This window comes from Salminus brasiliensis, chromosome 8, assembly GCF_030463535.1.
Source record: "Salminus brasiliensis chromosome 8, fSalBra1.hap2, whole genome shotgun sequence".
NCBI classification, from domain to species: Eukaryota; Metazoa; Chordata; class Actinopteri; order Characiformes; family Bryconidae; genus Salminus; species Salminus brasiliensis.
Window position 1 is genome coordinate 18,852,213 of NC_132885.1, and position 15,175 is coordinate 18,867,387.

At 41.6% G+C, this 15,175-nt stretch overlaps 1 protein-coding gene across 2 annotated transcripts in view; it reads left to right on the forward strand.

The window, feature by feature from the left end:
* Positions 1-8,843, forward strand: part of vwa8 (von Willebrand factor A domain containing 8) — an 82,202-nt gene extending 73,359 nt beyond the window's left edge. For both annotated transcript variants that reach the window (XM_072685966.1, XM_072685967.1), the window contains exons 41-45: positions 671-796; positions 2,915-3,073; positions 5,830-5,928; positions 7,272-7,510; positions 8,395-8,843. In XM_072685966.1, the coding sequence (XP_072542067.1) occupies positions 671-796; positions 2,915-3,073; positions 5,830-5,928; positions 7,272-7,510; positions 8,395-8,503 (732 nt within the window). In that variant the 3' untranslated portion in view covers positions 8,504-8,843. The remainder of the gene's footprint in view (positions 1-670; positions 797-2,914; positions 3,074-5,829; positions 5,929-7,271; positions 7,511-8,394) is intronic.
* The last annotated feature ends 6,332 nt before the right edge of the window (positions 8,844-15,175 follow it).

Consider the following 15,175-nt stretch of genomic DNA (forward strand, 5'->3'; position numbering starts at 1 on the left):
CTGTGTTATCTACGAGTGAATGGCGGGGTGACGCACGAGGACAGTGCGTAGGATGATGGAGGTCAGGGAGCTCCAGAGGGATCATGATCTAAATGGGAAGCACATGTGGAAATGCCTTCCTAGGTGTTTGTTGATGTTCTGCTCATTGTCTGTGGCTGCGGAGGTTAATGAGCTGTTGAGGCTGTTATCACATCTGTTAATCCTGATGCTTTAGAGTGGCATTTATACTACATTGCTGGGCTATGCAGAGGACCTATTTAGCCTGTTTTTTGACTACTCTACATGTTCCAAAAGTATCCCAGCACCATTCCTAATAAGCAAATTCAGCTTGTTTACACTCATCTCAATAGAAAGGTATTCTTTTATTGCCAATAAAATGGGACAACAAGTAGGTCACCAAGCATCAGCTAACATGGGTATAAAGCTCCCAATCTTGGGCTGTGGACCTCAGTTCTACCCTAGTTCTAACTTTTCTGGAGTGATGGAGTACCATTGGGTAATCCCGAACTGATCATCTAATACCCATACTTGACCTCAACTGATGCTTTTTTACTGAATACAATCAAATCCTTAGTTGTCCACAGCAGTGTTTTAACATCCAATGTACAGTCCTTTCAGAAGACATTCTAACATGATCATGTGAGATATGGCTCTACTGTTTCTCTCACAGGCTAAAGGGAAGGAGAGGCAGTGGCTGAAGAACCAAGCACTGGGGGAGCTGGATGATGCCAAGATCATTGATGGCCTGACTGGAGAGAAAGCCATTTATAAGCGCAGAGGAGAACTGGAGCCAGAGGTGAGAAACAATGGGGTGGGGCATTGTCTTTTTGGTAGCTCTGAGAGCAGTGGAGCCCATGGGAGCTTCATTCAGACAAAGTAGTTCCCACTGATTGAAATTTCAAAGGCTTTACACATTCATCATTGCTTCTAAGCATGCCGTCATTCATATATGTGCTGACATTCACACTTTAGCCATCACTTTGGTCTCCAGGGCACTCTCCTCACTGCTTTGATTATGACTCATATATCAAGTTAGACAGTGAATGGTTTACGTCACACCCACAGAGGTCTACACACAAAGTAAACACTGTTATCTCTCTATCCCATTCACTCTCTAAGGTCGAACTGACCCATTTCACTTCTTGGCAAGCAAATTCAGTAGATACTGTAAAAGCCGTTATTAGCCGGTATTTTGCATGTGACAGAGTAGCATTTGTCACAAGCTAGGTTTACATGTGTATGTTCATCATATTTCATGGGTTTTCTGTTGAAGCACATGTGTTTTTAAGTCTAAAATAAAACATAAAAAAATGTCAGGCTCAGCAAAACCTACTCCAGATGTATTTATTGAGCAGGACTATACTGTATTCACATTCTGTTACATTTTGCGACATATTAAAACACAGCAAAGACTAGTGGGAGAGAGCAGTGCTGTGTTAGCTCACAGAATGTTTATGGAAGTCATTTTTTTTGGATAATGTAACCATCATGCATGGTTTCACGTGACTTAATAAAAGTTTGATTTGAGAAACTTTCTAGTCTTTAATTTGCTCGAGAGATCATGGGAATCCACTCTTGGTCATGAACTGTTTTAAAGTGCTGTAAAATTTGGTGCATAACTTTAGAGCCTGTCTCAAAGTCCACATTTGCAGTTTGTGTTTTTTTACTTAATGCGACACATTTTTGATTTGATCAAAAGTGTGTAAGTGCTTGTTGAGGCTGCTGTTGCAGATAGATGTTTTTTTATGTAACAGACCGTTGCAACATTCTTGCAATCTTACTGTACTTCTTTGACATTTCCAAAACTGTGTGCTAGAACATTATCAATGCATTGACCTGTGAGATACACGCTTAGCCCGATACCGCTATAGTGCAGTATACCATCAAGGGGGGAATTACTTTGTAATTTTGCTTATTTAAGGAAAACTGCACACTTAAAAATGTATCATAAACCACATGAATGCAGACCCCAGGGTCTCAAAATCTTGAGTAAAATTTAGGGACAGGCCCTTTTGCTCTTCTGAAGACCAATCTCTAACTTCCTAAATTTCTATTGTGACGCAAACAGATATTCGTTTTTTACTTCAGCAATACACTACCTAACATATGGTCGCTCTGACTCTAGCAGTGTTTTTTTATTGTTGTTTATTGTGTTAAATGTTCATGATGAATGGGCCAGTAAAAAAAAGAAACCCAAAATGACTTAAAATAAACTCTTTTTACTTTGGCTTTCATTGAAAGGTATTTTTTTCCTTCTGCTGTAAAGTCGTGATTTTGCAGGTATGAAGTGTTTGCGTGACATTGACAATAAGTTCATGTCAGTGAAGCTTATTGAATTAAATTGGGATTCAAAACAAAACTCAGTGGAAACATTGGACTGAAATAGGCTGGGTGTATGAGCTAAAATACGCAGAGAGAAAAGAAGAAATAACAAATCTAAGACTTTTAACGGAAATGTGACTAAAACAACTTGATGAAGTAAAATGGTTGGCTAGCTGTTGTGTTTATGGTTAAGGTGGGGATTGTGCCAGCCTCTCAGGAATGTTTATGTTAACTGTTCTGTGCTTAAGTTTTACTGCTTTTGTCTGTGTTTCCTCAGATATGTCAGATTCTTTTACTTCCCTTTGTTGACATTTACTTTGCACGACAGTTAAATCTCAGACATCTTAAAACACTCAGATGCTCCACTGTGCCCGCAGCGTCTGTTTTATAAATGAACTGGATAAGGAATTAAAAAGGTGCCCTAATGGATTATGAAAGTGACTCCTGTAAAATCTATTAGAAACCTCATGGCGTATTATGCCTTTCAGAAGAGGAGCCTGAGCTAACTCTGCTAAGCTCTACTAAAATAAGAGTGTTTTGTTTTCATTGACTGTGTGCTGTGTGTTAACTGCAGTGTGTCCTCTGTCTGTAGTTGGGCACTCCTCAGCAGAAGCCCAAGCGTTTGCGTCTGCTAGCCGACGTGTCGGGCAGCATGTACCGCTTTAACGGAGTGGATGGGAGGCTGGAGCGCTCAATGGAAGCCGTGTGCATGGTGATGGAGGCTCTGGAGAGCTACGAGCACAAGTTTAAGGTGGGTTGAGTTATTTTTGGAAGAGCTGGACACGCATAATGAAAAGACAGTGTATGAAGTGACTGTAATATGTAGCACCCACTCATTCAGTGCAGTTACAAAAGTAGGAAATTGTCAGAAGTGAAAGTTGTTTTCTTATTTCCAGTACACTGTTTCCATGCCAACGCACCAAGGAAACAGCGGCTGTGTTTACTTCCTCTAAGTGTGCTGGCCTTGCGCTGCTGCCTAATGGGGCTATCCCCAGCAGCTGACACATTGTGATGGAGGTTGCTATGGTAACAGAACCGATGGAGCTGAACATAGCCTCAGAAACTGACCCACGTTTTAGTCAGCGCTGTGTCTATGGCAACAGATATTTGGGGTCAAGCTTCAGTGGTTTGTCTCTCTCTCTCTCTCTCTCTCTCTCTCTCTCTCTCTGTTCCTGCCTTCCTTGCTCTGTCTCTCCCCTCCCTCTGTCCCGCTCTCTCACTTTTTGTTTTCTTTCTTTCTCTCTCTCTCTCTCTCTCTCTTTCTCTCTCTTTTTCTCTCTCTCTCTGAAGCGTGTCCAGCTGTTGGCCAGTGTGCAGGAGGCAGTGAATCACAGTGTTACTGGAAGCTGCTCCCCTGTGTAGCGACAGCAGCACAAAGCCGATCTGTTGTCTCTCCTTTTATTTCCATCTTTGCGAGTCAGTAGGAGTAGTAATGTGGAAGGTCTGGCGGGGGTCTCAGAGGACAGTATTATGTCACTGTGAATAAATGCACATCAGCACAGAGACATGTTCCGTTACTGCGCTTACAGAAGATCTAATTCAACAGGAGTCGAGGTTAACTGGGACTTAGACAAATGAGGCAAAGGGAAGATAGATATATGAGACGGCAGTATCCATGCTCTCTGTGCTTGTGTGTGTCGGGGGGGTGTACCAGACATTACGGCCCCATGCATGCCCTTACTGTCTTATATATGCATCCAGCTGCCCTTTCATGTATCTGTCTTTCAGTGCCACTTATGTAAGACACATTATATAAAGCTCATCTGCTTGTGTTTTCCACTGACACGGGTGCCGCTCATGCAGACATATGTCAGCTGACACTTACTCTTTGACCCACTTCGCATACCTGTGAAGATGTCTCATAAGTTACCCGCAGGAGAGCAGGGGAGCTCTTACGTGTTATATTTCTTATCTGGCAGGCAGGCAATGTTCACACTGACATGTTAGATAGTAAATAGCTAATGTCATTTGTTTCATCCTCAGAAACCTTCAGTTTAAGAACTTGCTTTTGAATATGATTGCTGTCATGCAAAAAATGTGTATCTCTAAAATGACAATTTTACAGGAAGAGGAAAAAAACGTCAATATTATAATAAAAGAATTTCTATTTCATTTCTATTGGTCCATTCATCTCAACATTATGACACAATGTGAAGAGCCTTTGTGGGGCAGTGGTGGCTCAGCGGTTAGAGCGCCAGGATATCGATAACAGGGTTGTGGGTTCGATTCCCGGGCTTGGCAAGCTGCCACTGTTGGGCCCTTGAGCAAGGCCCTTTACCCTCTCTGCTCCCCGGGCGCTGGAGTTGGCTGCCCACCGCTCTGGGTGTGTGTGTGTACTCACTGCCCCTAGCTCACTGGTGTGTGTGTGAGTGTGTGTTCACTACCACAGATGGGTTAAATGCGGAGGACCCATTTCGCTGTACAGTGCACACTGTACAATGACAAATACGTGCACCTTTACCTTTTTACCTTTTTACCTTTAAAGGCACTTGCATAGAAGATAATATTTAAAAATGTTATTTGAAAATGTTTTATGAGGACTTGTCCCTAAACCTGAAAAATTAAGTCTGGTTCTAGAAGTTGCTTAGCATCATAGCTTCACCCATGTGGACAAATTGTTTTAGTGCTTGGAGTTAAGCAGAGTCTTAGCTTACCGAAGAGTCTTACCGAAGCAGTGGAATGTATGAATAAAATAGTTTATAAACGACTGTGAGGCTCTGAGTTTCTGAGCGTCCATTAGTCAGTTTTACACAAAACCATAGACAGACACACAAATACATAACATGCAGATGCTCTAGACACCTCACAGGTCACAGTTCGGTTTATGCAAATGTCTGGATTTTTGACTTTATCCTGCTATTCTACATTTTCTCTCATGTTCCCCTCATGCATCCAATGAATAAAAAAAAAATAAAGATTCCAATTTAATTTATTGTTTATTTCACATTATACAGAATCTCCCCTTCTTATTGAATTCAGTTGATTTCTGTTAGTCTGTTCATGCTGGAATTTTGACACTATGTCAGATTTGATGTAGAAATGAGCAGAAATGAAGATAGAAAACATTAGTTGCATCTTTTCTGCCTTTAAATATTGGAATAATGTTGCCCATGAATTTCAGTGAAGTAGAAGCTGTGCCGGCAGAGCTGACACTTCTACGTTATCTAACACAAAATATCCTTATGAAACTGGTTATGAAATACTGTGGGTGTGTTTTAAAAAAGAAAATGGCAAAAATAACTTCTACTGGTTCATTCTTCAGTTTAAGATCTGTTAAGTAATCACATATTTGTGTAACTTCTGCTTCTTTTTCTGTATCCTCCATGTCAGCATGCTGTATTTAACAGTTCTTTAAACAAAAAGTGGAAAAGGGCTTAAACATAAAGTAAACGTCTCTATATAGTTGTCATTCTCAGGATGGAACTTGTAGTTGTTTGTATGTGTGTGTTCTTCCCTTGTACACAAAGATCACCTCTTCCCCCTTTCCTGTTTTTCTTTCCCCTATAGTATGACATTGTTGGCCACTCCGGAGATGGCTTTGATATAGAACTGGTGAAATGTGACAAAGTGCCCAAGAACAACAAGCAGAGGCTAAAAGTTTTAAAGGTATGTAGCCTGCCCGTGCACTGCGTGCGTTCCCTCATGTTCTCTCCCTTTGTTTGGAAATCTACTTCCTGACAAACCCTTTTTGGATGAAGCCATTCTTCTGATCATCAGGGTGAATGCAGACAGACATGTTTCAAATCATAACAGATGACCCTGCAATGATGCCTTATTCACATATAGCGAAACGCCCCCAAATACTCTGCAGTCCACAGTCACAACCTGTTCTGTTCTTCAGTCAGGGCTTTAATATGGTCTGATGGAGACTAAGTACAGCGTGAGTAATCCACACTTCATAAACACACCTGGCAGTGCAAGCCGACTGTTTTGGTGACATCACCGATGCTGTGCAGTTCTGCTCTGAATGACTTAAATAGTACAGTTGTCTCTGTTGTAGTTCAGAGAAACTGTTTGTGCAGACATGTCACTCGAAATTTGCAAACATTCTCAATTTTGATATAATATATTTTTTATATTATTTTATAAATATATTTGCAGATATACAGTATGTATAACTATTTTAATATGTGAGTATTGTGGAAGTTTATATATTTTTTGTAGTCTTTCTATGTAGATACATCTAAATCACTCTAAAAAAAACTCTCTCATGGGTTTGGAATTCCCTGGTAGAATTTAAAGCCTAAAGCGTCAGATTTACCACCAACATCAGGAACTGACAGAGTCAGTTGGCTAGTCACATTCAGTGTTTAAAGGGGTGTTGGTGATCAATTTTATCCAACAAAAGGAACTCTTATCCTTCTGGAAACCCTACATATATCACTGACTGTGAATATGAGCGGTAGTCCGAGATTCAGTCAGATGTTAAAAATGGAAAACAGTGGCGATAGCTTCATGTCAGGACTCATTACTGAAACAGACAATGGTAAACTGTTACATACAAGCTGTTGTGTGTGTTAATGTCTGTAACAAACTTCAGATCAAACATGCAGTCTTTTGCAAGCTTTAAACATTTGTGTTTTTCCTAAACAGACACATTTAAATTGCATTTCAGTTGATTGCCATTTGCAATTCAGTTGCATTGCAATTAGCCTAGCACTTACTTTTTGCTCCCAAAATACTTCACATAATGATAGAAACAGCTTTTAGTGTATAGTTTTAAAATGTATGTTGGTATATTGTGTACCATATACAATCATGGTCAAATGGTTGTACGCTGTATGTATTTTTAGATATATATATATATATAGTTTTTTTTTATTAATTGTAAATAAGTCAGCTCATGTTATAGCACATTTTCAAAGAATTTGCAGAATTGCAGAAATTAATATTAATTGGAAATAAAATTAAGAAAAGCTTGTCACTTTCTGTCTCTGTCTTGTCCCCAGACCATGCACGCTCACTCTCAGTTCTGTATGAGTGGGGATTACACACTAGAGGGCACGGAGCATGCTGTGAAGGAGCTGGCACGTGAGGAGGCAGATGAGCACTTTGTGATTGTGCTTAGTGATGCTAACCTGGAGCGCTACGGCATCAGCCCTGACCGCTTTGCCCGCACACTCACCAGCAACCCACAGGTCCACGCCTTCGCAATCTTCATCGGCTCTCTTGGAGATCAGGCAGAGAGGTGAGATCATAGCCCATTCTCCCACACACAGCAACACTCACACATGCACTGAAAATATGTTTTAGTATTTTTTTTATATAACCCATAATTAATCATCATTAGTCAATGATAACACTTACTGTCAAGTGTGCTTGACTACATTTTAAGCCTAAATTAAGGCTGAGTGTGTCGTACCAGGACAGAGCCAAGCAGTGACATGGCCTTGGGTGTAAAAATACAAATGTTGAATTATATTGGTAATTACAGTCCAAGGACTGATCTTTTAAGAACAATAAAAGAGTGCTTTGTAATGTAATTATAAAGTCCTTTTCTGCAGGCATTTTATCACTTTGTTGTGGTCTGTGTGGTTAAAATGCTCCTAAGGCTTACCGGCCCAATGAAAGAGTGTAGCTTATAGACTCGTGTAAATGGCTTTCTTTTGTTTTGCATGGCAGCAAAAGCACATGGGAGGAATATGCCGACACGAGTGTGATGCCACTGCGGTGGCCAGAGCACATTCCGCATGGCCTTAATCTGGGCCCGCACTGACTCCTCTCATTTGAGGCCCACCATGATGTAAAGGGCAGGCCTTTCAGAACATGTGTCCTTCTCAAGGGACAGAATGACAGTAATGAATGGTCAGTGAAATAGAAAAAAGAGGACAGGAGGGTGAAAGGAGTAGGGCGTCACTCCACTTTCAGCCCCCTTCCCCCCCCCAACAGGCTTTTTCCCAAGCCCCTGCCTCTTACAAAAGAGCCTGTGTGAATGACAGCCATTGTCAACCCATTGAGGAGTAGGAGCTCACTTTGATTGCAAGCGAAAGCACATTTGCATTGGTAATGTTTTTTTTCTGGGGGGTTGGTTTGGGGTCTTGGGGGGGTCTTTTCTCTATGTCCGACACCCAGGCTCCAGAGAACCCTGCCGGCAGGACGTTCTTTCGTCGCCATGGACACCAAGCAGATCCCTCAAATCCTACAACAGATCTTCACCTCCACCATGCTGTCCAATGCTTGAGCAGCACAAGCTGAAGTGCCACCCGTACTCCACTCTGGACCTGGGTGGGTGTGCTCCTGTCCTGACTTCAAGGTCTCTCCAGCGCTACAGGTTCCAAGTCCTCCCACACAACTTTGGTATCTGCAGAGGAGGCACTGTGAAGTGCTTGCATGTGTTGTATCAGGACACATTTTTAATCTGAACTGGCATTTCGTAAACTGTAGCCTTTTACTTCTGCTAACTTTAGGGTTTTTTTGTCCAGCAACACTATAAATGTATTAGTAACTATGACATGATGTGCGCTGAACCCACTATCCAAGGGTTAAATAATTTAATGACATTAAAACTGGAGATGTGTTTACTGTTGTTGCTGTTCATTTACTGTACATAAATTTAATTTGAATGGTTTTAATTCTTCTAATTGTTATGAATGTAAATTTGACACACAGCATGTCCGACTGTAACCTCTGCACCCTGTTAAATGAGAGCAGTGTTGCGCAAGGCCTGGTGTTTATCTGGGCTTTCCCAGGATTCTCTTCTCACCTCGTGATTGCAGAGTGGACACATCCTGTGAGGGAGAGGCTGAGGAAGGCAGAAAACATCCCACCCCTCTGTCCCATAAAGCTCTCCTCATCTGGAGAAACAAGAACCTCAAGTGCAATTTTACACCACGTTCTTTAGCCACCCCCAGCACCAACACGCAAGCTTCGCTCTAGCATCAACTTTCACACCAAGAGAAAGTGACTGACAGCAAAAGGCTGATATCTGCCAAGGCCAACACTTTCAGCCCGCCATGAATGCTTGCCTGGCATCGGAGCGAGATTGGAAGCAGCTTGCTTTAAAGGGAAAAACAGCAGCTCACATTAGTAGCCAGATAAAGTGTGTTGTTTTGGCAGACAAAGCTGAGGGTATTTTTACCTCTCTGGATTATAGCCTTCTGCATGTCCTGTTTTTTTTTTTGTTGTTGTTAAATGAACTTGAGTGAGGTTTAATTTTACTCCACTTCCTGTCTCCTTTGACCTGTTGGCTTTAGCAGGCGGCAGTAGCAGCGCTGATTGGAATGTTGCCACCCTGACCCTCTGCATTCCCCACATGACTGCATGTGCTCCTTCACTGCCGCTTGCGTAGGTCCTGCAGTCCCCTCCTTCCCATCCTCAGCTCTTTCGGGATGCGTGTGTGTGTTTTCCTGTGTTCCGTGTATGTCAACAGAGCGGCCCTTTTCCTTCCTGTACCACTGGACGTTCTGACGCCCCAGCCTGGCCTCCCCACACTTCTTCTCCAGGAGGGCCACAGGATTTCAAACCCCAGGCTCCGGTTGCGCCCCAGCGACTGGGTGTTGCTGGGGAGAAAGTGGAATTGTAATTTATAGGTGCTGGCCGACTAGCCTCTGTGGAGAGACAGCAGGTGGTAGAAACAGGGAGTGTGTGTGTGTGATGGAGGGAAGATAAGATAAGATAAGATAAGATAAGATAATCCTTTATTAGTCCCGCAGTGGGGAAATTCACAGTGTAGCAGCAGAAAGGGATAGCAGGACACTCAGTTACAAAAAATTTGGATAAATAATTTACACTATATACACACAATATAAATAAGAATTAAAAAAGCAATAAACAATATTATTTACAGTAAAAGACTCTTAATTGCACATGGGGATGGGATATTGCACATAGTATTCCCTGAACATGAACATGTGTGTGTAGTTAAGTGTGTGTGTATGTGGTCCGTTGGGAGCAGTGTTGGTTGTGCAGTCTGACGGCAGCAGGAAGGAAGGACCTGCGATACCGCTCCTTCACACACTTGGGGTGAAGCAGCCTGTCGCTAAAGGAGCTGCCCAGTGCTGCCAGAGTCTCATGCATGGGGTGGGAGCTGTTCTTCCGCATGGATGCCAGCTTGGTTGTCATCCTCCTGTCTCCCACCACCTGCACTGGGTCTAAGAAGCACCCCAGGACAGAGCCGGCCCTCTTGGATTTGGCTGTTGGTCACGTGTGTTTTCACACAAAACACTGGGTTGTGTTGAATGGAGCAGCTCTACAGTGCATTTAAGGGCAAAACCCCAAAGAGAAAGAGGGAAATGTTTGTTAGTATGTGTGAAAGCTTGTGTGTGTATATTAGCTGCAGTCTGCAGGAGCCTAAAAACATCTGTGGAGTAGCCACTGCACTTGCCAAGCCGTTAGTCGTTGTACTGAGATGAGCGTTGTTAATAGCTGTAACGGCATCTATTGATTTAACTGTACACAGCAGTGAAATGCGTTATAATGTCTAATATACATTAGACGTGTTTGGAGATTATTTAATCAATGTGTGATGTGTTTACGTACTCTGTCATTTCCTGTGATTGTCAAATGGTCTGTTCCTAGATCTTAAATCAACTGTCGACTGAGAATTTCAGAAAAAGATCAAATAAAGCTTCACAATAAACACTGTTGTATTTACGTGACCTCTGGGATTTAAAAGGAAAACATGGCTAGAACTGTATTCTATACCTTTTTCTCTTCACTGTGCCTGCAGTAGCATGAGCCTTTTCACTGCTAGTGGAGGAGGCAGGCAGTTTTGCCTCTTTTGGGTCACTTTTTCCATCCGCTTAGGAACAAAATGAAGGATCACTAGGACTGTCTACTGCCTTTAACTGTCCTGCCCAAAGACTATTCCATTACATCTACCTCCAGGATGGTTAGGATTATAATTACATAGTGCACTGTTAATGCACACTTCTCCATTCGCTCTGAGGCCAGGATCTGAAAATATACACCCTTTATTTCTTCACTTTCTTCCCTCTTTCATCTCCCTGTCCTCCCAAGGCTTCATGGTTTTGCCATCCCAGTGTTAAGCCACTGCAGTGTATGGTGTCTGGAAAAAGGGTTGATCATTTGTCCAGATAAGCGGAATTTAGTGCGCTTTATCCTGAGCTAGCGTTTGCTATATAATTGCCTTTTATAATTGGCTTCAACTGTATCGCTGACAGCACACATTTGGCCTGCTCTGAAGGACTTGAGTGGTTGCTTGCCATAGAGGTGAAATACAGGGTTTGCTGCTAATTATTTACTCAACTCAAGTTTGCCAGTCAAGGTCAGTCCTGATAATCGTGGCTAAGTGTCAGCATTTTACTCCGCAAGAACAATTCTTGTGACGTGTAAATGCGCCTAGAGCAGGTCGTCCTCACAAACTGAGTAAACATGCAAGAATTTACAAAGAATTAGACATTCTTGTCAAAAAGCCCAATTATACTGACCATGCTTTCAGTTATCGAAGCCACAAAAGAGACAAACATTCAAAGGGGTGAATACTTTTTAAAGGCACTGTATTTAGTCAGTAAGCATTTTTTTAGGAATGATGTTAGAATAAATACAAAACCAGGCAATATATGTATTGTATAAAACAGTAAACGGAGAGTTTGTTTGTGTTAGCTTATTCATTTGTGATCCTCCCTTTGAGGAAGTCCAGTATTCACAGTTACTATTCATTATGCACTTCTTTACTTTCAGATGTACAGTGTATGGCTGACGCTCTTATCCAGAGTGACTTACATCTGCATTATGTAACACAAGTAAAAGAATGTAGTGTTAGAAGTCTTGCTCAAAAACTCTTATTGAGTGTAATGTACTACACATTTTCTGTTTCTCTGATCAGTCCTTCATTAAAGTAAATCAGATGAGCTGCTGGTGGACCTGAACAGATCCATACAGTGGCTGGAGCATACAAAGAAGACAGCAAGCAAACCTTTGTTCTTCGAATCTCAGATACAGTTTAATGCAACATTTGAGCACTAATGATCAAATTACACATTTTGAGAATCTTTAAAGTTAAAGGAACACAACATCACAACCTTATCAAAAACATACCCATAGTTAATGTGTAAGGTCTGAGCTGAGTCCATAGGACTGGTTAGGCAGGTCAGTAATTGTCATTAGGATGTTTTAGTTGTCATTAGGATATTTTAGTTACTTAATAATTCTCTGACTCCACTATCGTTGTGCTCTACCTCAGCAATGATGAGCTCCTTGGCACACCTGGCTGAGGGTCTAAAAATGAAGCTAATGGATGCCAACAAAGCAGACAAAGGCTATAAAAAGAAATCAGAGCACCTACATCTTGCAATTTCCACTGTCTATGTATTTACTGTAATGTTACATATTACTTTTACAAAAACACGCTCACTGTCCAGATAAGTCCACATGTATTTTGTTGACCCTGTTAAAAAATACGGTATATGGTAGGACAGTGTCCGTTTCTGTGTAGTTTTTTCCAGAGTTGCGTTGCATGCTTCTGATCCATTGACTGATGTGTTTGGACTCTGTTGTGTCATGACTGCATGACTACAGGTGACTAATTCTCTTTCAGCACACCTGTTAATGCTATTTATACACCTCTGTGCTCTATGTCGAGCAACTTCAATTGTCTAGACTTCTAGGACATGACAACCAAGAGCAAATGTTTATTTTCACAAGCTCACAACTGTGTATTCTCTCTGCTTCCAGCAGGTACTTGATGCCTTTGTTCAAGCAGCAGCCTGCAGAGATTTCCTCTCGTATGTGTCAGGGCCTCGTTACAGTTGCCCAAGTACCTGTGCGGAGGCTACAAATGACTAAGAGTACTGCTTTAATGCCTATAAGCACAGGTAATACCATGCTGCGGTTCTGTCATTTTACCAGAGGAACCCAACCATTGACACAATTACAAAGCCGCTTCCTCTGACAACATATAGATGACCTGTGTTTGTGGGCTGTTTGATTGGGGGCTGTGTTTTCTCCCCGGCTTCTCTTTTCCTCAGTAATGAGAGATTGATCCACATGATCCACAGTCATTCGGTCTAACACTGGGAGAATGTGACTCTATCGTGACTGTTATGTAATGATCTGTTGTTACTGTACAGTCAAACTCATCACCAGTCTCTAACGCTTGGAAGAATGTGACCTTAGCTTGCACTCTGTGTTTCTATATAAAGATAGGCTGTTTGGCAATGTTCTGTTTGGAAACATGGTAACTGTAAGATTAGGAACATGACAGGGTATACATGTAGGCAGGGATTTGGGGCCCCTGGGATCCACAACTAACAATTCTGTTCAAATTCTCAATAAATTTTTAGGGCCCCTGTCAGTCACAGGCCCTTCATATAGTCCTACCTGTGAACACTGGTTTACTGATGGGCCTGAGAGTAGGCACTGAGGTTTCTAGAGAAGCTGCATCCAAATAACACACAAACCTACCGTTCAAACCAAGACACCTAGGCCTCACCTCTATCTCTGTGAACTTTGGGACTTAAAATGAATCTTAAATAGATATACATAGACAGACACATGTGGATTACATTGATAAACTGTCACATTTTTTTAAATATAAATATTAATGGGAAAATAGAAACCTAAGATAAGATAAGATAATCCTTTATTAGTCCCACAGTGGGGAAATTCTCAGTGTCACAGCAGAAAGGGATAGCAAGACACTCAGTTACAAAAATGTAGATAAATAAAACCTGTAGAAACATAGCTAACTAGAATTTAATGTGTAGTGGTTGATGTTTGGTTTTTAAGCATTTTTATTTGTGGTCAAACCCAACGTTGTTTTCTCTTTCCTGTATGTTGTCCTGTATGTAGGGTTCGCTGCCAGGGATTTTTGGCACCATTCAAAAATATTACACTGAGCACCACAACTCTAACAGTTCTGCCAAAATCAATTAATGCTTTTTTTTAGGGCCGCTGTCAGACGCAGGCCCTTAGAATCATCCTAACACCCCCCCAAATATAGAGCAGACCTGGTTAAGTTACTGCAACCTGACAAAGTGTTCCCAATGTTCCCAAACCTGTGAGGTGTGCGTCAACCTGAATGCAGCAGATTACTGATTAAACCACCAAGGTGAAACTTGCACACCTCTGCAGAGTTCTTCATGTTAATAAGTTGCAGATTAACCAAGATTTCTAATCACCTTTTAAAATCTACTAAGTCTACTAAGTGTGATACTTTAGATGCATCAGCTAATAGGATATTATAGTCATCCGCAGTCATGTGTAGTGCAGGGTTTATATTTTATTATTATTATTTTGCATTGACTCTTACAATAACATGTTGAGGAACCAGGTGGTTGTGGGAGTGGAATGCGGCAGCAGCACAGCATTACGTCGCTGTGTGTGGTGTTGTGATCCCACTGGGAGGAGCTTGTATCTAGAGCTGTCATTACTCGCTAATTAATCTGCCCTAAAGCAGCTGTAGAGCTTTACCAATGAGTCAACCTACTCTGCCTGCACAAACTACATCTGAACACACATACTTATGGGAAGGATCTGCAAGTACATTACCGCTCTAATGTTAACATTGCATTTACTTAACTACTACTCTCAGCAACTGCTAATGGGAGAAAACACAAGAGTATATTCTCTGTACAGATGAGCAGAAACAGGATATTTATGACTGCTGTGTCTTCTCTAATTTAGACAATATTAAATAATGTTAATGTGGTATTGGCTGTGTCTTGGTGTTTCCTATACCTTGTCATAATCATGGACTCAGCTACTACTAAGTCTTGGTTGTGACTTGACTCTACGTGTCCCTGGTCTCAGACTTGACATATACTGCACATATGTTTGTCCATTTTAATAGAGAGCAGTTTCTAAATCATGTATTTGTTATGAATTGTCACAGTTATGAACATTAGCTGAGAGCAGACTGGAGATTGGGTTTAGCTTTATGCTGAATCACTGT